Source organism: Neolamprologus brichardi, chromosome 18 (genome assembly GCF_056152115.1).
Source record: "Neolamprologus brichardi isolate AB-2024 chromosome 18, ASM5615211v1, whole genome shotgun sequence".
In the NCBI taxonomy this organism is placed as follows: Eukaryota; Metazoa; Chordata; class Actinopteri; order Cichliformes; family Cichlidae; genus Neolamprologus; species Neolamprologus brichardi.
Window position 1 is genome coordinate 16905666 of NC_142121.1, and position 23050 is coordinate 16928715.

At 38.8% G+C, this 23050-nt stretch overlaps 1 protein-coding gene across 3 annotated transcripts; it reads right to left on the bottom strand.

The window, feature by feature from the left end:
* Positions 1–189: 189 nt before the first annotated feature.
* Positions 190–22764, bottom strand: lpin2 (lipin 2). Of its 3 annotated transcripts, none has more exons than XM_006792182.3 (20): positions 22636–22764; positions 17481–17681; positions 13349–13444; positions 12505–12866; positions 12316–12423; positions 12082–12208; positions 11666–12002; positions 11484–11583; positions 11140–11327; positions 10311–10404; positions 10145–10214; positions 9950–10042; positions 9711–9793; positions 9353–9500; positions 8834–8982; positions 7571–7657; positions 6916–7068; positions 4363–4477; positions 3473–3576; positions 190–2883 (listed from the first exon to the last, which is right to left on the bottom strand). In XM_006792182.3, exons 2-20 carry the CDS (start codon positions 17670–17672, stop codon positions 2739–2741), a joined length of 2751 nt encoding a protein of 916 aa, XP_006792245.2. In that variant the 5' UTR covers positions 17673–17681; positions 22636–22764; the 3' UTR covers positions 190–2738. The 3 variants fall into 3 exon arrangements, with proteins under 3 accessions (XP_006792245.2, XP_006792244.2, XP_006792243.2); XM_006792181.3 differs by lacking the exon at positions 22636–22764 and adding an exon at positions 19627–20677 and having other exon boundaries at positions 12505–12863; XM_006792180.3 differs by lacking the exon at positions 22636–22764 and adding an exon at positions 19627–20673.
* Positions 22765–23050: the final 286 nt, after the last annotated feature.

Here is a 23050-nt window from a genome sequence, read left to right on the forward strand (position 1 = left end):
AAGCAAAACCTCTAAAATGACCTGAGGGACTTAACCTGCAGTACCCTCATTAACGTACTGTTACTTCAAAGTATGCAATAGGGCAGGAGTTACTCCACTTGCCTCTGGTTACTGCTGAACTTTTGGACTCAGACTGCAGAGAAAAAAAAGAAAAATCACAGCATGCACATAACTGCATTCATTTAGAAATTTTATTTCATACAAACAAGACCATAAGCCACATGTTAGCTTCATTAGGCCTGATTTTTTTTTACTTCTTCTTACAGTTGATTTTGTTCTTCAAACCACATTTCTATACAAATGAAACACAGCATACATTTAATGCATTTCTGCTGGTCGGACACAAATACCAAGCATTACATCCAAACAAAAACAGAACAAAACTTAAGTCACACAACAGCTCATACACGTTATAAGAAAAAAACAAAAAGGCATCAAAGAAGAATGTGATGGTCAGCATATATACTCATTCAAACGTTTATTTACCACATATCCCAGGATCAGAGAAGATGAAGTGTGATTCTTTCACACAAGATGCTTTACTTTCATAGAAAGAATGGAATTTCTTGTTGATTTTAAGATAGATCTATTTGACTTCACCACTTTGCAGAGAACAAGCAAACAAATCAAAGCGGAGCACACTGTATTCCTCAAAAAAAAAGAAAAGAAATCAGCAGTGCATGTAGCTGTCACCATAAATTGTGCTTATTTTTATGAAATGATCTTGGCTGCTCCTGCTTTTTTAGTCCACACTGGCATAGACAGTCAGTTACACTTGCATTGGAGATATGATCCATCTGACCAAAACTCCTTTCTTAAATCATACATAGATAATGCCGGGGAAGTGCCTTAAACACTTCCTGTACAGTCAAGTATTTCCTGTTTATCTCCAAAAACAGTTTATCCTTCTCTGGTCACCAGAGGCACGGGAATCAGGCTTTTCTGTCTCTCACGCACTCAAGCACACAGATTAAAGGCGGGCTCTGATATGACCTTGCTGCCTGTTACCCCAAATTATCATCATTTTCCTCTGCCTTAAAAACATACACAAAAAAGCTACTCGAAACGAGCTAAGCTTCTCAAAACTCACTAATAGACAAATTTCAGATTAACTGAATAGTCAAGAAGGTAAAACTCAAACTCTTTATGCTCACCCTCTGCAGTAATTGCATACTCTGGTCTACTGTCTACTTCGACTGTCGGTGAAGTGCATGTGGGTGGGAGATGTGCTGAGTTGTAAGTCTTGAGTTTCTGGGTGCAACTTTGACAAAGTGCGCTGGATAAAGCCACCGAGGGAACCTAAGCAAAGGGTGCAGGATGCTGCCACCCCAACAGCAGCAGCACTCTGTGATTAGGTACACACACACTACCATCATCCTGCAGTCCATCCTACGGAGGACCTCACAAAGCAAAATCCTTCATTTTAAGCTCTTCTCAAATCTGCTTATATCCACTGTTCCATCTCAAGCATCCTCTCTCACATTTACACACATCTGGTAATACTACAGACTCTGAGGTTTTGCTCAGGAACGTCTACGTGCCTTACATGTTGAAAAATTCACTGTTAATAAAAGAAATACAGGCTTGTTGCTGGAGACGTGACCAAAGAAAGCTTGTACAAGGCCTAGCAGTTACTGTTAAGTGCATGTTAGTCTGTGATCAGCCTCACAAAAATACTAATCTGAAATATTGCATTGGTGATCAATTATTTTTTCAGACAAGCAAAGGCCTCACAATATAAATCAATAACTTAAATACATTGATCATCATAAATAATGACTCCATTGTTAACTAAACACACGTGATTTGCCAGAGCTTGCATAACAGAACAAACATATTAAAACAACAGCAAGACAATACACCATGAAGCTGCTTCGTTTTTTTTAAGTCACAGCAAACTGTGCATCTTCACATACTTGGTGAAAGCATATCCGAGGTACGACCTTGGATATTAACAGTACCAAACACGGCTCGCTGTGTAGCGGCCGTGTGAAATCTGTTGCACAGTCAGGCAAGAGTCAGGAACGAGAGGACAAGTGAACACTTACTGTAGCGAGTTCCTGAAATCTAACGGCTGTGGACGGTTCTGTGTTTGTGTTATTCTGTTATTTGCCAACCTCTATCACGACTGTATTTTTAGAACAGAATATAGCCTCCAATTAAAGGCTGGTTACTTGCTTCTGGGCAAACACAGCACCTACAGTAAAATATGACTGCCGAATAACAACTGCCCAGTGTTAATTGCCTGTCCTGTTTTAATTAAATGTGTGGCTTTTCCATTTAAAACATTACGTTTCACTTCTTCAGGGCGTTTCTTAAATTACTTCAGCTTGGAATCTAGCTCCTCGTGAGGAACTTCTGCCTGCGTCGTTTATGGCTTTCTACAAGTTTACCGAGATACTAGCTGGATCTTCAACTGCCAAGTCTGTACAAGAACATGGACTAGAAAGTTATCACTGGGCAGGATGCCTTCACACAGAGGCATAAGTGGAGTGTCTCCGTGGGATAAACGCTAAGTTAACACTCATCAGGATTTACTGTTCTGATAATCTCCACTCATCTCTCAAGTAAATACAGTTTACCAACTTTTCTGAGTTCACGGTTACTGTATCTGTGTGTTGTTTAAGTCTAATTAGCAGGAACAGTTCTGGTTCCACTTCACATGTATTTAGGAGGTGCATTCAGGTGCACAGTTCATTTGAATGTTACTGTATAGCTGGGTATCAATACACACCGACTCAGAGCAGTTCATCTGGATTGATTTCTGGTATCGGCTGTCTCCAGTAACAGAAAGAGCTGTACTCTGGCATTACAAAGGCCTCGTTCTGCTCTTTGCTCAGCAAAGGGAACACGTGCTCCACCAGCTCACTCAGTCTGCCATAGCTGCAAAGGGGGAAAAAATGAAACCAGAGAAACAGAGTGAGCAAGAGAACAGATACAATATATAAATCTTTAAAAAATATATACACTCTAGGTATTTAGTGATGAACAAAAAATAAAGAAAAATAACAAATATTTAAAAAATGGATTTTAGATTTGAAATACATTGAAATGTATTGATCAATCTAAATACAGAAAGAACAAAAAACAGAGGCCACCTGAGGAAAACATTGCAGACTAGAATCAATTTTAAGGTGTGTTTCTGGCCAGCTCTCTTTTTATTTCTGTTTTGTTCTCCATCAGATCCTGTGGGAAATATCTGTCGCTTGAGCTGCTAAAAGCACCACTATGTTCCCTAGTTTTTCTCTAATTTTGTCTGTTTTTCTTGCTGCAGGGTACAAAAGAAGACTCTCTGTGACTGTAGGCTTTTATTTTTTTTACAGTAATGTGAGAGTGAAGGAAACAGTAATGGCTGGAAAAGCAAAACAAGAAAATAAAGAAAACAGAAAAACGTTCAATGATAGCAACGTCCTATACTTCCTGCTGGGGATTTTTGCTGCGAAAGACAAACACAGACCATTAATGTACTTACGAGGACTTGTTGCCCTTGGTCTGCTCCTGGATCAGCTCTCCCTTTGGGTTAACTGTGAAAATTCTGCACACTGGAACGCCGACTTCCTTATAGGCAAACACATCCTGTATGAAGACATAAAGGCTCAATCTTCCCTCTAAAATACGACTGCTTCAAAGTTCAAGTTAAGTTTTTTAAATGTTTCCATTTATAAGCATAGCACAGGCTTTTATTTTGAGTTGGGATTAATTACAAACACACAAACCCCATTTTGCCTCCTCTAAGACAAAGCACGCGAATAAACCTGTCATTTACGGGCTGAAAAATTACTGACAAGGCTGTTAACAGCCATCTGAGAACACTCTTGATTATGTAATGTTCGGAAAGTAGCCTCTCATACATAATACATAATAAACTGAAATGACCACGTTAATAACATTAACCACAGATTTCCTGTTTGTGTTCCACCTAATGCATGTAATGGCAGTAAATTTCTGGAGTAAATGTTTTTGGTTGGCCAGAGGAAGAGTGAGTGTTTGTCTGTGTCTTATTTTTTTGTTTAGGGGAGAGACCGAGGCAGACTGGGCTTTGATAGCTGACCCTTCATGTGACTGTTAGTGTTTATGCAGCTGAAGACGGGATGCTGTGCCCAACTTGAGCTCTCGTCCACAGATGAAGTCACTCACGATCACACTCCGACAATGACCTCAGCTCAGGTTCAGCCCAGTACTTATTTCACACGTTCATGTCTGCAAACTCAAAGTGTCTGCCAAAGTGTTATGTTGCTCTTGCAATGAATTACAACTGCATCAACCTCTGAAAAGCGCACTTTTAAAAAACAAAACAAACCAAAAAAAAACAAGCACTCTAATGTCTGGAAGTCTGACATCTTCAAACATGCATTAACTCACATTAGCTCTATTCCCAAAGGCGGCATAAAATGGCTGCTTGTTATGCTGGAACAGGTTCTTGATGTCTGTAAGGCATTCAATCTTGAAGATCTCTGGTTTCTTCTCGATGACCTCTCTGAAGCAGACAGACAGTTTTAATAGAGGGCATACATATCCTTCCCGTGTGTCCAGTTTGAGTTAGAGGTAATTTGATCAAACATATTTCGTTTATCTCAAACCCCTTTCTCCGACTGTTTTTAGATAAGAATTTGTTTATAAATGACTTTTGTCCTCTTTACAAATCGTGTAATAGCACGGCCTAAATCCAAATGCATTTCAGCAATTTCTGTTTAAAATTATGACTCAAAACAAATATACAAATGGTAGGGGTGTTTCTAATTTAAGCAAATTAAAACAAGAGGGACACATAAATAATGCAAATATCTACAAGTCTTTGCACCACACAACTATCAACAATGCTGCAGGTTGCTATGCTGAGACACTAGCCATTCTGAACAGGTTTCAAGGTCACACAAAAACCCTGCTATGTGATTAATACACTGAATAAAAGAAATCAAGGGAACCATTAACAACACAGGAAAGTTTTACTTGTTCTGTGAAAGTGAGAAAAGGATACTTGCTTTAGCTCTATTAAAATTTGGATAATATCTGACCTACGAGGCATAACAAGCAAGTATCACAAGAGTATTTAATTGTTTAATTAACATTATATTAACACAGTCGTAATTCACTGAAACCAGTGTTGCTGGGAAACATGTTTGATGGGAGAAATACCAAAAGGGGTCGTTTTAAAATCATGTAACTGTTAAAATAAAATCACATCTGTTAGTTTGGAACTTTTTCTAAAGTCATTTTATTCATCATACAGTGAATTTTGGGGAGTGTGGGATTAAATTATTGATTGATTTTTTTTTCCCCCCATGTAAAACAACAATTGCAGCATGCCTGGTTGCTTAGCAGCACATCTTACATACTCAAACTTTAACATTAAGGCTACTGTATCATGAGTTAGCTAGAGGAGGCTGACAGATGAACATGTATGGGAGACAGTAGGTGGATCTAATGGGTCATTCTGATGATGTTCTTCTACAATAATTAAAATATTAAGATGTGTCAGCAATTGTATTTTTGTTGTAGTCTTGTTCATTAGTAGACTCTGAAATATATTTTACCTTTACAACCACGAAGGAAATAATTTCAATAATTTGTGAAACTCCTCTAAAACTGAACCTTAAATATTTATTTTGTCAAATATATTTAAATTTAGAAAAATGAGTCGAAAATAGACGTTCTGCTGCAAGATGTCTCAATGTGTCAAATGATCCCACATTATCAAAAAAAAATATAGAAAGCTAGCAGCCTCCTTCTGGATCTCCTCATCTATACCTCACTTTAACAAAAGAATCATTCACACAAATCATGTCTCTAAAAATGCAATTGAGACTGTGACAGCAACGGGGAAATAAAGAGAATAGAATAATCCAAAACAGAGAAAATGCTGGCCATGAGCGTACTTTAGAGAAGTGACGGCACTAATACCAACACAGTTAATGCCTTTTAGATAGGAATTCATGAACTTGAGTTTGCTGTAGACTTAATAACCATGGCATATGAAAGACTTATTATAAAGAACGAGGCTCGGGAGAGTGGGGAGGATTTTGAGACTGAGAATAGGGTATTTAAAGTGAAATTAACTTTCTAGAGAAAAAAAAGATTTAGGGGTGAAAAATATGGGGTGGTTTGAAAACAACATTAAGATCTGGGGATAAGGAGGATTAAAATTAAATCATTTAATGTATATAATCACCGAGACTTAGGGCTGTTCGATATAACGATATATATCGGATCACAATATAAAAACGTCTATCGTTTCATTTTACGCTATCGTTTGTTTCGTGGTGTTGCAAAATAAACTGCAATTTTTTTTCACCGTTTTGATGGTCACTGTAGTGGCTATATTAATTTCGTAAAGTTCTCTCTTTGTCTTATATTTAATATAACCACACTACCGACAGACAAGCGCTTGTTTTTATGCGCTGTGGTTAGCAACAACGACAGTAACAGCATCGCGTGTCCGCTTGTTTATGTTCCACATAAACCTTTCACAATAAAGCTCAAGATCCTGTTGAGACTTTTCAAAATAAACTGAATCACGTGAAAGAGCAGATTATTTACGGATGAGAAGTAAAAAAGAAAAAAATTAAATTAAAATTAAAAAAAAATAGATAAACCTTAGACTCAAACGTTAGAACAGGCTTTTCCCTGCAGCACGTCGTGTAATAAATACAAAGAAAACGGCGGCTGTTAGAACCTATGTCTAAAAATGTATAGTTTCATGCATCGGTTAAAACACTCGAATCCAGCTACATGACGCACAGCTGGAAACACTTCCCGCAAGTCGAGCTGCCCGAGATTCACAGAATTTACAGAAAATGTTAAATTTTTGTGATTTATATTGTTATCGGGATGATAGAATTCTTATATCGGGATATGAGATTTTGGTCATATCGCACAGCCCTAACGAAACTGGTAACCATTTAGAGCACATATTACCTGTGGAAAGCAGAGAAGAGGCTGCTGGGAGAAAGCATGAGAGGTCCTCGGGGTAGGATGGTGCCTCCATCATTGACCCACTGTAAGTAACCTCTTGTCATGTCCGCCATGCCGATTGCCCGGGCTGAGCAGTACAAGAACTTGTAGCCATTTCTGCGAATGGGAAGAACAGTGCTCATTAATAATTGTTCATTATCATGACCTTAATGGCAACTACTAAAATTAGCACTTAAATTGGATGAGTTATATTGATTGCGCTCATAATGTGGAGAAGTCACAACAATTCAATTAAAAAAAGAAAATCTTGCAGAGGAAACTTTTTATTTTTTATTTACTACCAAAACCAATATCCATACTCACTACAGCTGACTTCATTCATGCAATACATTTTCTATATACATTTTTCAGATTTAAGTATAAAAATAAAACTAGAAAAGGCAAGGGCCGGTTTAATGGTGTTTTTACTTTCTGCAATAATTCTGCCTAAACTACAGTTAAACTTACTGAGTCATCCACCTCAGAGCTCCCCACGCAAACACTGGGAGGAAATATCAACTCCACAAAGAGCCGATTGGGAATCAACCCCAGACAGTCCTAACCACTGACCAACCATTCATGCGTCTTCCATAATTAATCAGTGTTGCTGTGCACTTACTCAGCTACAGAGTGGTAGAGCTTGGCAATCCCCTGGTGGGTCCAGTCCTTCCCCAACTGTGGAAGTATCTGTCCAAATACATCTGACCTAAAACATTTAAACACATAAAAACATCAATATCACTGACTATAAGATAGAAATAACTCAATCAGCCACATCAAGTAGAGAAAGAGAAATCAGAGTACTGACTGTTCAAAAGAGGTCACATAAAGCACGATAACACCGTTTTATCATAAATATAGAACATTATGGGCTGTTCTCCACTAACGAGCATTACTGGCCTATAGGGGAGACACAGTCTCACCCTCAGCTGGCTGTGTGTCCTTACAGACTGAAATGTAAATGTCCTCATTATAGTCCCTGTGCTCTTTACCCTGTTAGCCAAAGAAAGCAGCATGTCAGGGGTTGGCCTAAAGGGTCACAGAGATAATAAGCTGCAGTCAATTTGGAGCCGTTTGATGTCGACCACCAATGAACTTCAGGGTGGGCGTCAGGAAGGCAGCAGGCATCAGTTTTGTTTCAGAAGAGATATGACTAGCTTTAAAGTAATTAACAGAGCTTGACACAAATAGAACTGGATTACAGGCTTCATATATGCCATTTGTGAAGGACTTAAATCTGTCCATGGCAGTGAAGCTACTCTGAGCTGGAATCTTATTTTAAGCTTTTGTTCCTTTTTAAATTAACCCAACAATATTATGCAACAATTAAATCTTGTGTTCATTTACCTGCTCCCCACCTTATTTGGTGGATAATAAATAAGGAGCTGTACTTAAAGTTTGCGGGCAGTTTATAGAAACACTTGAACACTGCACTATAGATTCCATCTTGCTAGTATAATAATTCGTTTTAGTGCAAAAATGGATGTTTCCATGGCGAGTTTGCAACAGATGGCTTTAAGTGTTTTAACTATATAATTATAAAATTAGATCCACATTTTATTACAAGAACTGAAACAGGATGCAACAAAAGATCTATCTAAATGTCGCTTCACTGATTGCTTCCCACCTATATGTTAAAATCAATATTTGTACGCATTATTTTTAATTGTCGTTAAAGGATGCAACTAAGGTACAGCACCCAAGGGAAATTCCTTCTAATGTTTTCTTGTTACTGTATATGTACAGGAAAATGTAATTGGATGCTACAATAACTGACTGATTTACTGCCCTGTCTATTACTGTCCATAATCAACATAGCAGCTAGCTTGCTATTACAACTGTGTTCTGTAATATGATTTTCTGAGTGACTGGAAGGCCATACTTTGTGATGGTGCCATCAATATCAGAGATAATGACTTTGTCGTCCCAGTTCCACAGGTAGATTGTACCCTCACAGCGGCATGTGCCTTGGTATTGAGTGGTGATGCTAAATGTCACATCATTTGGCCCCTGCTTGAGTTTCAGACTAGCCTGGAAACACAAACAGAAAAATTATATATAAATTTCATATATATATTTCAACAGCACACGCATTACTCTCTAGCATCATTTTCTTGCCACAGTACAATGACCATCTACAGGTCTTTAGAGCCCCCTACAGACTACAAATGGAGCAAACACTAGTTGCAGTTCATAGTTAGCCAGCAGAGGGAGCACAAAACTGCCAAATAAAAACACTTGAGACACAAATCTCATTAAGAACTCAGCAAAAAAAATAAGCTGATCTTCTGACAATCAGACACTTTTATATTTGAAATTAAATAATATTTTATGACATTTATAACAAATCCAGAGAAAGCTTTGTCAATGTGAGAAAGGAAAAGGTGTAAAATGAACTTACAATCTGATCAGAGGAAAGCCGTAGTGACTTTCTGTATGTGTGTGGGCTGGGATGGTGCTGACCATCCACTGGCTGCAGTCTCTCTTGACAGGATGCTGCGCTCACCTCCTTGGACTCTTCATCACTGGATGAGTCTCTTGCTTTAGGCCTACAGTGCAGTAACCACAGATATGGTAGTTAATTATCACAGGCAAGTGGAAAAACATGTTTCAGAAAGATTCGACCTGAAGATCCTTAGATGTATAAATAAATTCAATGTTATCTTAGTTACATTATTATTATTCTTCCTCATTAAACCAAAATATAAGCTCCTCCCTATGTATAATAATATAGTTTTTGATTTTCTGGTATCACATACGTTAAGGCCAGCTTCTCCTGAGATGTGGAGGGTCCTTCCTCTCCCGAATGTGGTTCCTCCTTAGTTTCGAGCTTAGTCTCCGACTGGACGAAGTAGGCAGAAAAATAAAACCCCCAATTAGCCAAGTTAAAAAAATATCTATATGAAAACAGGACACTGCCCATGAAGAGGGAACAGAAACTAACTGCAGATACCACCTCGAATTTTGTTTTGTTCACTTGTACTAACAACATGCACACCTGCTTGATTGTGCTATCCGCCCTCTTACGCCAGAACCACCAGCGGCCTGACTTCTTTGGCATTTTCTCCTTCACCCAGGCCTCCTCTGTAGCCTGCCATAAAAAGGAAAACAAAGACATTTATTGATGAGATAGCTGCCAGCTGACAATGAATGAATGAACAGTACAAAGAGTAAAAAATTAAACACACGTTACCTTTGGTAAATTCTTCTGAAATGCTTGAAGGCTTAGAATCAAAGGTGCAGCTAGGGTCCAGTTATAATATCTGAAGACAAAGACAATTACCAATGTGTAATCCTGACCACACATTTGAAATGTTTCTCTAGTGCATTTCCAATGTGAAGTAAAAACAGTTACATACCTATTTCCTATCCTTACTACCAGGTTGGGGTTGTCTATAATTGCTGGATTTTCAGCAAATTCATGATAGGTAATGATATGCTCCATAAACCTTTCTGGAAATGAACAGGGGAGAAGAAGACTAATTAAAGACAGCTGCTGAAAAGGTCAGTGGTGGTGAGAAATAACATCTTAGTAGACATAAAGGTCAGGAAACTTTTTCTTCTGATAACCCCAGAGAGCTTCTAAAGCCTAAATCCCAAGTGATTAATATAACTAGAGACCTCTAACAGTTTGTAATGACTGCGGAGGTAGTCTGTGATCATCGTTCGTAATGCAATAAATGCAGAGCAAATTAACAACAACATTTAACCAAATATGGACGTCCTGTTATGATATTAGTCCAGAGGAAATGAGCACGTTCTTGCTTTTTTGTTCTTCTTTCCCCTTAAAAAATTATGTTGTTATCATTAAAATGAATGAGAGAAATGGCAGGACTCTCATATCTAAAAGAAATGTGCATAAAAATAGCATAGGACAGAAGCATATTGACTCAGATGACCAACGTTTTTCCTGCTGTTTAACAAGGTTATGACATCATATTCAGAGATGAAGACACATTTCCTGAAGAGTTAAAGTACATGTTAATTTGATGAGAGGGAAAGTACTTCTGGGTACGACATTTACACGTCTGAACAAATATGTATTTAAGAACAGCTTCCTCTAACAGTAGCTGGACACTTTATGTGGCTAATCCAGAAGGTGCAACAAAATTAGCTGAATGTTTACTGGCCTAAGACAAAAATGTTCACTTTATGATACATTTTGCTGTGAGTGTCATGCTCGTGTACCTTTGGATATTTCAGCATTTTCTGTCAGGCCTCCACACAGAGAAAGAGTAACATCAGGGAGGTCACTAGTTGAGTCAGAGAGACACTCTGTCCCGCTGTCAGCCGCAGCACTACCCACCGACTGTGGGGACTGTGAACCAGAGTGCATCTCAGAGTCAATCCAGTGCTTAGCAGCTGCCTCAGTCTCACTGGAGAAAAAGAAAGAGAAGGAGAAGAAAAGGGTTACAATATGTCATGATACTGGTCTTTCAGGCTGTCAGTGATACTTCAGAGGAGAATTCGCTTTGGCTTTTATTTTATAATTACAAAGGTTAAGTAATTAGGCAGATCTTTAACCATCATACCTCTTAGGAAAATATCGTGCAGCAACATCAGGTTCAAGTACATTCAAGTCATCTAAGTAGATATCCTCAGGACCTTGATGCTGGCTCCTCTTCGGAACGCCTACATACAATATATTTACAAATTACAAACTCATAACCAAGACAAGCCTTAAAAAGCACCAATCTGCAGCCACCTAACATACCTTTCTTCTTTGATGGTGAATCTGTCTGCTGGTTACTGGAAGCGGTGGAGGTTGCTATGCTTGATTGCAGGATATCAAGGGGTTCTGTAGGGGCTTCTGGACTAACAGATGATATGGTGCTAACAGACGATATTGGACTCACAGGTGTTACAGTGGTGATGGGGGTGCGTGGCTCGGGCTTGACAATGTTACACACTGAAGAGGAGGTGGCATCTCCTTTTTCAACCTCGGTCTCATTCTCCATGGCCTCCGAGCTGAGGATGACACGGAAATGGGTGCTTTCTGATGGGGTGATGGTCACTTTTTTCAGTGGTTCTGATTTCTCCTTCTTGGTGACCTAAAAAATTGGACATAATGTTATTGTGATGATGAGTCAACTGGCAATGGTTTGAACTCCACTGGGAAGAAGTGCTTACCCTTGTGGTTTCTGGAAATTCTCCCCATGTCCACTGCATGTGAGACTCAGCTCTGAGCAAACTCTCTGAAGGTCTCATCACCAGTTCTGAGTCACTCTTTGGGGTAAAGGCCTGAGACAAGCTATGGCTGCAGGGGTGTAAAAAGAAATGCCAAGTATTAGTAAAACAGGTGCTACTTACACGTCTGTGCTATCTTTGCTAACAACTTTCGGCTGTCTGTATGTCAGCACATACCCATCATCAGCTGGCCAGTCCCCATCAGACATTGGATAACCATCAAGGCTGTGTCTGGCTGCGGGTAATTTAGGGTCAATGTCACGCACTGTAGTCACTGAAGGTGATCTAAATTTAGAGTGCAGAATAAGCATAATAATTAACTGATCTCTTCACACAAATCTGGCTACAAGCGTTGAATAAACATACCTTGATACATGAACTGTAGTTTCCTCGTCAGAGCTGAGATCCATTTCAAAGATCTCCTCATTTTGCCCAGTACTAGACATAGCAGCAATGGTAGCAGCGGGTGCATTAGCAGCAACAGCATTACCAGTAGTGACTGACGGCGGGGTCAGTTCCTCTCTACGGGGGTCTCCTTTGTGCTTCTTTCTCCGTCTTTTCTTCTTTTTTGTGGCCACAGTGCTTGGAGCTGGAGGTTCAGGAGGGTCCTCTGGGTCGGCAGGGTCATCTTCCAGATCTTTTGGTGCCCTGTGCTCCACCTCTGAGATCCAGAACAGGTGACTCTCGGTGGGGATTGGGGAGGTGGCCAAATGGGCAGGAACAATCTGCTGAAATAGGAAAGCAGGACATGAGGATTAAGATATGTTTAAACAAGGATAATTGTAGTTTGAAACACAATATTGACTCAGGTCCTGCAGAATAAGGTTGAAGTCACTGTTGAGATGTCACAATAGCAGCCTGAGCAAAGGTTAACTATGCAATATGGTGGAGTAATCACTTCTTCCTACAAACACTGCACTACATTTCTACTTCAAGAATGCTGTTAAGCAAAGGCAAGACTGTTGTTGTGTTGGGTCAACGAAAGCAAAGTGAAAGATGTTTTCAAAATATGTCTGAAGTTTCATTTCTTTCGTTCAACATGAAATATTTCATGACTCTGCTACATTAAAACTCAAAACAAGACTGCACAAAAAGGAGAAGTAACAATTTATATATCTGGAAAAATGTCTCAATGAAACTTTGTGTCATTAGCCTTTAGCAGTTTTGTTACTTTATTTATTTATTTATTTTAATTATGCTTATGGCTTACATTCTGTTGCTCAGATTCCTGCACAAAAAAGGCCTCTCCATTGTCACCAAGCTTCATATGCAGGTCTACAGGCTCTCCATTCACTTCGATGTCGATCTGGAAAGAAGACACATAATTCCCTTTCAAACATGTGCTCCTCTCTTATTAGTCTGACATCTTCTGAACAATTTGTCACTTTTATCTGAATGAGCTTCCTGCTCACTTTCCTATAAAAGTCACGAGTAACAATTGTGCTTTAGTTTTAACACGGCAAAAGCTTCAACAGCATGAAGGCACATTAACTGACAGACATGTACAAGACCATGGCTTACTGACTTAAGACACTCTCTCATGCTTTTGACATTGTCATCTCACTATCTCAGTGTGGCTTTTGAATATGCCCACAGATTGATTAACTCGCTCTCTCTGTTACAGTCTTCATGAAGATTATGTGATAAACATTAACATAAAGTGACCGATGTCTAAATGCCAACACTTTAACAGACTGAAGAAGCCAGCAATGTTAAGTATGCAATTTTTGAAGAGGGCTGTATTGGCACTGCTGTTCAAATGTAAAAACTGCCAAAGCAATAGTACAGAACAGAAAATAAAATAGGACACTGACACTGAAAACAGTTATTCATTGACGTCAATCACCCTGTGTATCAACCAATCAATAAAAATCTTACATTACCCTTTTTAGTTGACTTTTAAAAAAATAAAAAATAAAACATCACACTGGTTGTTTTATTATACTTCCATTATTTTGCAAGATCACATACATGGTCTGTATGCACTCAGAGACCCATCTTCCTCCAGAGGCTTTAGAAAACCTAATAAGCGTATGGGTCTTCTGGGCTTTCTTTCTGTGGAGCCTGCCAACAGAACAAGGCCATTCATGTTTGCCTGATAAACCCCAGTGGACCAGGGGGCCATTCAGAAACTTGACACCAAAAACAAAAAAACAAAACAAAAAAAAAAACAGGTCACATCTGGCAGAGACTACAGGAGGAGACAGACTCTGACTCACAAGTGCTCTGCAACTTGAAACCAAATCATCAATATTAATTTACAACCAATGGCTGTAGAAATAATCAGCTTTTCTCCCTCTTGTGCTATCCGTCTGGTTGTACATTTCCTTTTGATGCTGTCCTTTACTGTTGCTGTGGGTTCTCTACAGCCTCAAGATTTAATTTCACCCCTTCAGGGGTGCTGGAGGAAATTTATGTGTGGCAGTGGCTGGTAATTTCAATGCCCAATTAATAATGAGCTAGAATAAATGAGGGTCCTCTTCAGCTGTTCACAGTGTGTGACAGGTTACATGCACTTGAATAGCTGAGATGTGGATTTGCCAACACTATGCTCCATCACTGGAATGATTGCGAGGCACGGCCACTTACAAATGCTTGAATTAAGGCTGGATATTAAGATGTTTTGGGGTTTGGGTTTTTTTGCTTTGTTAAACACAAGTCTATTTCACTCTTGACGTTCACTTTTCAGATTAGAAGAACAAGAAAATAATATGTGTAAGTGCACTTAATTAACATCTCTAATGTTTTTAGAAACCACATAGTACTTGAAAAACTTTTCTGGTTGCCAACCAAAGTGACTGATGTACGGGAACAGGCACACTATCAGCAGCCAAATTTTAATTAGTATTTGGCAAACAGCTATAGCTGAATTCCCACTCATAATTCTCTAAAATATCTGCATGTCAGTACCAAATACCACACAATTTACTGCATTTATCGCAAAAGCACAAGGTGCTAATAACTGATCTCAGGGACAGACATAACTGTTTGTTACACAACAGCCCCTGTTCAGGCCTCCTTCACGTTTCCTCCCTCTCCCACACATAGAAGTTGTAAAGCTGCTGTTGCCATAGAAACCACTCATTCATTCCTCCCCTTTAAGCCCATCGAGATTCTGGGTAGGTGGTGAGACAGTGTCAGTTCCCCCCGCAAATCATTATCCACTCCGGTTCACCAGCAAGTAAATAAGCTCTCTAAGCTAGTGCACAACATAACCATACTAAGAAGTACAGCTGCAGCTATCGATTATTTTAGTAATCGAGTCATCTATCAATTATTCCATCAAGTAACTGATAAGAAATACCTTTGTATATATATAATATATCGAGATATATTCAAAAGTGAAAAATAAATAAGAGAAAAAAATCTAATTGGTTTCCAGTTTGTTTGTTTTTTTGTTTCATCTGCCATCTGCTTCATTTGTCAAAAAAAACAAAAAACAAAATTTAATATGACACCTAAATACAAAGGATTTGTTTTTGTTTTTCAAATAAACATTTTCTTAAATGCAAAAATATTTAAATACTCAAATAAGAGGCATAAAACTAAGGCTTAAAAAAAATATATCTTTAGTTTGTCTTTTGGAATGCTTTATGAGTTTTTGTACATGTTTCTGCGTGTTTAAGTCTGTAAGTTAATGAGTAAGTTTGTGTCTGCAAGCCTTTAAAGGAGAATGTGGTGGCTGTAATGAAGAGAAGCGAGTATATCAGCATTCTGAAGTTTGACCAGTGTGTTGATGCACAGTTTTTGTGTAGCTGAAAACAAGATGATGGTGATGGTGCAGATGTTAATGATATTAACGATGATTCATCGTTTTTAAATATTACTGCGATTCATTGAGACACTATTTTATATGTATTCACTTGTGAATAAATGTTATAAAAATACATCAGGGACATCATATGCTTTTTTTGATCCCCGTGTGGAGGAGCTTTGTTAAGGGGAGGACATATATTTTGTGTAGTACACACCATGCCCCCCCTTTAGACTCTCTCCTGTTCGCTTCCATGTAAAACATGGAAGCCCTTAGTCTTCAGCAAGATATATAATTGAACTATTCTGGAATCAGACTACGTTAACAGTTCCTCTGCATTTTTTAATGTAGCCTTACTTCTGGAGACCTACGGCAGATTTTTCATTGCGTGAAACAATCGACGGTGGATGCAGTTGCTACAAAGTTTGCTTTTCTTCACATCAACAGTTTGTTGATCAGATGCTTTGTGAATGTTTCCATGGTAACAATGGCGCGCTACATTCATCGAAGCAAAGAATTTGTGTTGAGACTTTTTTTATAATCTGATTATTCGTAATACTCAATAACAGTCCTACTAAAAATAGATGTTAAGACAAGTTCACCATTCTTTATGTTATGAAACAAACACTTAAAATAAATACATCATATATTCCATCCATTACCAATTTCTTGCTGAATACCAACATTTTTTTAAACTTAATATAACCCTATAAACTGAAAAAAACCTCAATAACATAGACATAATAGTGAGCCATAACATTTGCATCTACATCTCCCTACTACAATACACTAATACACTCAACCTACTCTCCCTGCTATAAGACCAATGTAGAGGTGCTACAAAAAGTGAGAAGTGAACTCAAGCGCTTATCATCCATGATTAATTGGATCTGGTCTCCCAGGCAAGATGATATAGTAACAAATACCATCAATGAGGGAGAAAAGCCCAGAGCATCCCATCTATGTTGAGCAAACATAAAAGATTTCCCTGAATGATTCATAGCCTGTGATTTCGATGCTCAGTATTTGTTAATTACCCACACTGGGATTGGAGAGTCATATGCTTTTTTTGATCCCCGTGTGGAGGAGCTTTGTTAAGGGGAGGACATTATGACTGTGTCCTGGGGGAGATGTCCTTAACGCCATTTTGCGCATGATGGAATTGATATGAAACGCATTCCATTGATTAAATAGGTTGGCATCTTTTCACTCGCACTTTTAATTAAATTAAATATAGTTACATTTTTAAAGCATTTGCATTGAACGTCCACATTAGCAAAACCTCACTGATCAGTTTGAAAAACATTTTTAATATCCAATCTTAATCCAATGTTAAAACTTGATACATATATTACCCACAATGCAACTCAACCACCATCAGTTCAATCAAGTGATTTGGGCATGTTGTGGGGAAACAAAACACAAAAACTTGGTGATATAGAAACATGCTTTCAGACATTTTTGATATTTGATGTTTGACACGTCTTTATATGAATCTATCTATATAAATATATGAGCTTTGTATATGAATCTATATGATCTTAATGCTTTGACACATTAGTGAAAGAAAAGAAAAAAAAAAACTCACCACTTTCTCTTTGGAGCGCAGCACGCCCAGCTTACCAAAGCGCACATGGAATGGCGAGCACTGGTAGGTGCCATCTCTCTGACGGACAACCACAACATCGATGCAGCCTGACAATGTGGCCTGGCTAATGCCCTTATACAGTTCTTTGACAGTCACCAGAACCTGACCTGCTAGCTGGCCAACGTAGTTCATGGTGTCCGCCTATATAGAGAAAAACAAAAACAAAAATAATATTAACAGAGTAAATGGAAAGACAAGCTAAGGGCATTATTATTCAGCAAGAGTCCAGAAGACACAACCACTTATGAAATCTACAAATTTTCCACTTGAAAGCTCCCTCCCTTCCTGCTTACCCTGTGGTGTCTGTTTATCTCCTGACCTTCATACAGACTGCTAGAGTTATACTGTTGTCCTATAACTGGCCATTGTCCCACGTGAACAACATTAGACAGAGGAGGGCTGCTATAGAAGCAGTTGACTTCCTGTTTACATCCATTAAACACTACTGTCAAAATCAAATCATAAACTAAAACCACATTTCTGTGGCTTTAATATGAGCAAGATTAACGCTGTACATTTTGTCATAATGCTTTTAATCATCTGGAATAAGCAATTTGCGGGACTGTAAATTCCTTAACAAGCAAAGTGCTCAGTTTACTTGACCAAAGAAAAAGTACACAGGGCAGGGCTATCGTTACATAATTACAAAAACTTTCCTTGGTGCACTATGGCCCCTTTACTAAACTACATTATTTGCCCTCGATTGCCCTCTGCGACACAGATTGTGTGTAACGATTAACTTAAACATGACTTTGGTTTGCCTGGGTCAGGGTCTAGTTTACTGAGGCCTGTAAACACATTGCCTCACTGACTTCATTGGGTTTACATAACCTGACATGTTCTGTCTTACACTAACCTTTTGTTCTGAATCTAGTCATGAGAGCAGTGATGTAGGGTGTGGGGGGGGGGGGGGGGGGGGGGTGGAGGGGGATAAGGGGGTAAAGAATAGGGACATTTGTGCAAGGGTGGCATCATGGAATATGGCAAACAACTGTGGTATATTCATTCGGAGTAGGATGATGAGTAGAGAATATATGCACAGAGTATTCACTTTAAACCATAATCAGACAGGCAAACAGGACACTTTAGCAGCTATCACAGACACCACAAAGTTCAAAGAGCATTAGAAAGTTCAGATCATTTGATACCAGCAGGAAGCCAAGAAACAGGAAGCTCCGCGTTTGTGTTTCCTCGAACTTCAACCCAAATTTGTACACAGTGAGAATGTGAAAAACAGGTCAACTACACTCTGTTGGGATAATCGCATAAATACAGTAACAACCAGGGTTTACACACCTGACATATTTTCAGTACAGCTTGTATGACTGAAGCGTTAGGTATGCGTTTATAATATGAAGGACCAGTGAACCTATATTTTTGTGTATGACACTTAAAAATACAATACACTTTAGCTCCAGCACTATCTTTCATATTACAGGTTAAAGGTACAAATGTGGTATGCTGATTTTTGTGTCTTTATCTACTTTCTCCATCTCTAGAAACTAAGAACTTTTTACCAAAATAACACTTTAAAGAGATTTATAGTACTGTAGATATTTAACTTTCACTTTTATTTCGGTGTCAGAAAGTCAGAGTACACGTACACCCTGTCTATTGGACTGATGTAGGATTAACACTGAGCAAATTATCACGAGATCATTTGGAAAATGTGCGGCAAATGCTTCAACATGCTTCTACACATTTATTTTTCCTTCTTTCAGGGTCAGCCCACAAGTAGGGCAATGCAAAAGTAGACTGCAGTCAGAAATTAAACAGGACGGCTCGGTATTTCAGATGACACATAATTAGCACATCAGACAGGTGATGAAAGACTCATGAGCCAATCTGTACTATTTTGACTGGATCACAATCCTGTATTTGTCCCCCTCACTGCCTACTTCTTTTAACACCAAATTATAAATCAAGGCAATCATGTGTGAAACTATTAGGCTTAGTTACAGTAACAAGCCAACACGCCAAGCAACCTGACAAAACCAAACAATAGAAGATGACTAACTGCCTATTTGGCCCTCTAGTTTCAGGCCCAAGCTGTGACTAACCAGGAAACCTGTCAGTACTGACTCACCAGGAACGAAGATGACCTCTGAGAGGATGGCTCATCCTGTTCACTGTTGTCTGTGTTGTCTTCTGTGTTGCTTCCCAGGAGCTCCCTGTTCCCCCAAGATCTCTGTCTCTTCATCACCATTAACAGAGCGTCAGCTCCAGCCTTATCCACCTCAGGACTAGACTAGCGCCAATGTTTTCCTCTCTCAGATTATGGTGATAATATCCCCCTGTCATCCTGAATCAAATCTAAAATAAGGTCCACCTAATCACCTTGCAATGACCCTCCCAGGAGTAAATACAGATACACTACCTGAAGCCAACTGCGATTGTGTAATAGTAATAAAGATTGTCATTTTTCTTTTATTCTCTGCAGAATATGAACATATGCTTGTCCAGTCAGCTGACATGGCAGTAAGGGTTTAGCCAATGGGATGGCTTCTTTGGACTTGTGGTTTATAGCTGATAAGAGAATGCTAATTTCTGTGAACAGCTATGCAATGTTTTCCCCTGATAAGAGTAGGCAAAACCAAACAGCAATCCCCAGCAAGATGTTTTTTTACAGTCAGTCACGTATACCTGTCAGGTTCATTGCTGCAGGTGTTTGTTATTGTGGATGGCTCATCGAAAGTAGGACAGTAAGTACACTGGACTTCAATATGTTGATTTCTTTGTTGCCAGTTGTCACATGAGCTCAGAAAACAGATGGAATTTTTTTTAAACAGCACCAACATCATAATCTTTGCACACTAAAACAAATAAATAAGTAATAAATCCGGTAGAGCGGTACACTGATGAGACTGTAGTTCAAGCCATGATGAACACGTTTTTATCATCAGGAGGTTCTCTCTAGTTTGGGTTCCAGCATTCGCCTGCCTGGTTTTGCTCCTAAAATGAGCATAAAGCATGAGGCTCTTCCAAAGAGGTCTCAGCCCCACTGTCCCATCTGCTAAGCTTTTTGTAAACATGACCAAAGAAAACACAGGCCCACTGAGTAGAGGGCTGTGGGCTCTTCCTCCCCCTGTGCTAGGATCTGTTCTGTGTTCAAGAATTTAACAACAGCCATGCGGAAAATAAATGAGTACTTTCTTTTAGTGATAAAATATGGAGAAAAATTATATGTGTCATTTAACAAATAAGAAATCTTCAAATTACAAACTCGAGCAATTAAGAATTACAAGCACAGACATGTTGTATTATGGTCTACTCCACAATTATGGCTTTCATCTGGAATGATCTAGTCAACATTTGCTTTGACTGGGTAACAAAAGAAATCAGTTCTGCTAGACCACACAAAGTTCATGTTACACACTTTCAAGTATTAAGTTACACAAAACCAGCCTGCTCATTATGTGCAACATAAACCAAACCCCACAGAGTGCCAAGCTGCACTTTTACACGAAAAAAGGAGATTTTTTTGGTCACAATCAAAGTGTAGTTTATTATTTTCCAGTGAATTGCAAAATCCCAGTGAATTTGACAATACACAAAGCACAAGTGGTCAAAGTACCAACACTAATTCTATAAGGAAGATTGAAAGCTTTCAAAATGTTTTCTTCTCTTAAGTGTAGACGATAACCAACGCACACAGAAACATGTTCATTCAAAGTTATTTTGCATTTATAGTCTATGGTCTGGTAAACTTGTATTGTGTTACATATAAGGGAACTGAGAACTAGTTAGAAATTGTCCAATCTACTGGAAACATAAGCATCCAAGCTTATTTTTCATTGCAAAGTAGTGAAGTCACACTACAGTGTGGCAGTGTGCAACAGTGGAGTAACTGCATACCTGAGTCACATGAAATACTTTATCCTTCTTTTGTTTCTACAGTGTGTCCAGACTCTGATCTGAAACAGTGTTGAGAGTGTAAATCAATGCAAACCTACTTTTCCACCCTGCAGAAAATTGAACAGGAGTTAATAATGGAATCAATAAAGAATCTGAGTTGTGGCCAAAACTAATCTAAGCATCTGCATTAAAAGAAAAATACTACTAATACCTGATTCTAATGTTTAGACCGTTTTAATTTAAAAGCTACAAACTATAACTCCAAATTGACCATTAATGTAACTAAGATTTTGCCTTTCAAATAGTTTCAGCAACTGAACATTTTTGAAAATAAGGTTATTTGCAAGATTTATGTCAGATTGTATCTTGATTTTCTAATGTTACCTGTAACTCGGAATGACTAACTAACAGTATTGGTATGGGGTTTTCTAATATTACACATTTAAATTAAAACGTTGGGGGAGAAAAGTGTTGTCTCTAAGTTGATTGGAAAACTACCAAGATTCTGGTTACTAGTGTTTTCAAAGGCCACCCACAAGCAGGTGTTTTCTTATGTGAGGAGTCAGTGCTGCTTACAAGCCAACGCTAAATACAAAACATGAGTTTATGCGATACACAAGCTTGCTCCAATGTTAGTCAGTTGAGTCATTCCGTTTTAATGTCAGCCTGAGCTGTTATAGCTATAAAAAAAATGCTAATTTTGCAGATTAAAGCTGGTGTATGGCTTGACATACGTCCCGAGTACAAACATACTTCGATGTCATTGCGGAAATAAATGAAAAGCGAAACCATAAATCTTAGCTGTTTTGTACAACCGTACTTTACATTGGTACAAATCCAAGCTATAAACAGTGGGTGAAAATAGTAGATGGGAGGAAAAAATGAATGGAGACGGAGCTCTGTCAGCTAGCTGCTTGCCAGCTTGTTAACCCTCAGCTAGCCACCGTGTTATCGCTGGGTTTACGTTACCGTAACAGCAAACGGTGAAACACGAGTCACTCACTAGGTCACCGCTTTCAAATGGAAAGTCGATATATTTCTTCATTATGTGATAAAATACATTTACAGTCCGGTCTTTTTGGTGTTTTAATTAAATAAATCCACAGCAGCTAAAAAAAACTGTTAGCAAGGTTAGGTGCTAGCTATGGTTAGCCGAAGGCAGATTCAGATAATAAGATGTTAAAAGCAGCTGCGAACCGCTTTGACAGGGCTCGAAATCATTTTATCACTAAACCCTTACCTTCTGGTTGCGGGATGCTGCCGATGAAGGACGTTATGGTGTCTTCACTGAGTCCCCATATCTGTACCCATGAAACTCCTCAGAAGCCTTCTGACGTGTCCGTGTCTGGACCACCGTGACCGACTGGTGGTGGCTGCCAGCAGAGAGCTGAAGTTGATGGGACAGGGAGCCGCACAGCGGCGGTGCACTCACACAGCTGGTGGGATACTTTCGGTTTGTCTGTGCCGTACATAAATTAATTCAGTACACTTGCAGCCAAAATTACAGCCCCTGCAGTGTATTTAATACTATAACTTATGTGCAGTTATTATCATAATAAGGTTTGTATCTGGGTAAAAGTTAACTTATCTCCCCCCTAACGACCTTTTAGGAACTGGGTTACACACAGTGACAACAGGTTCTTTTTATTTGACCA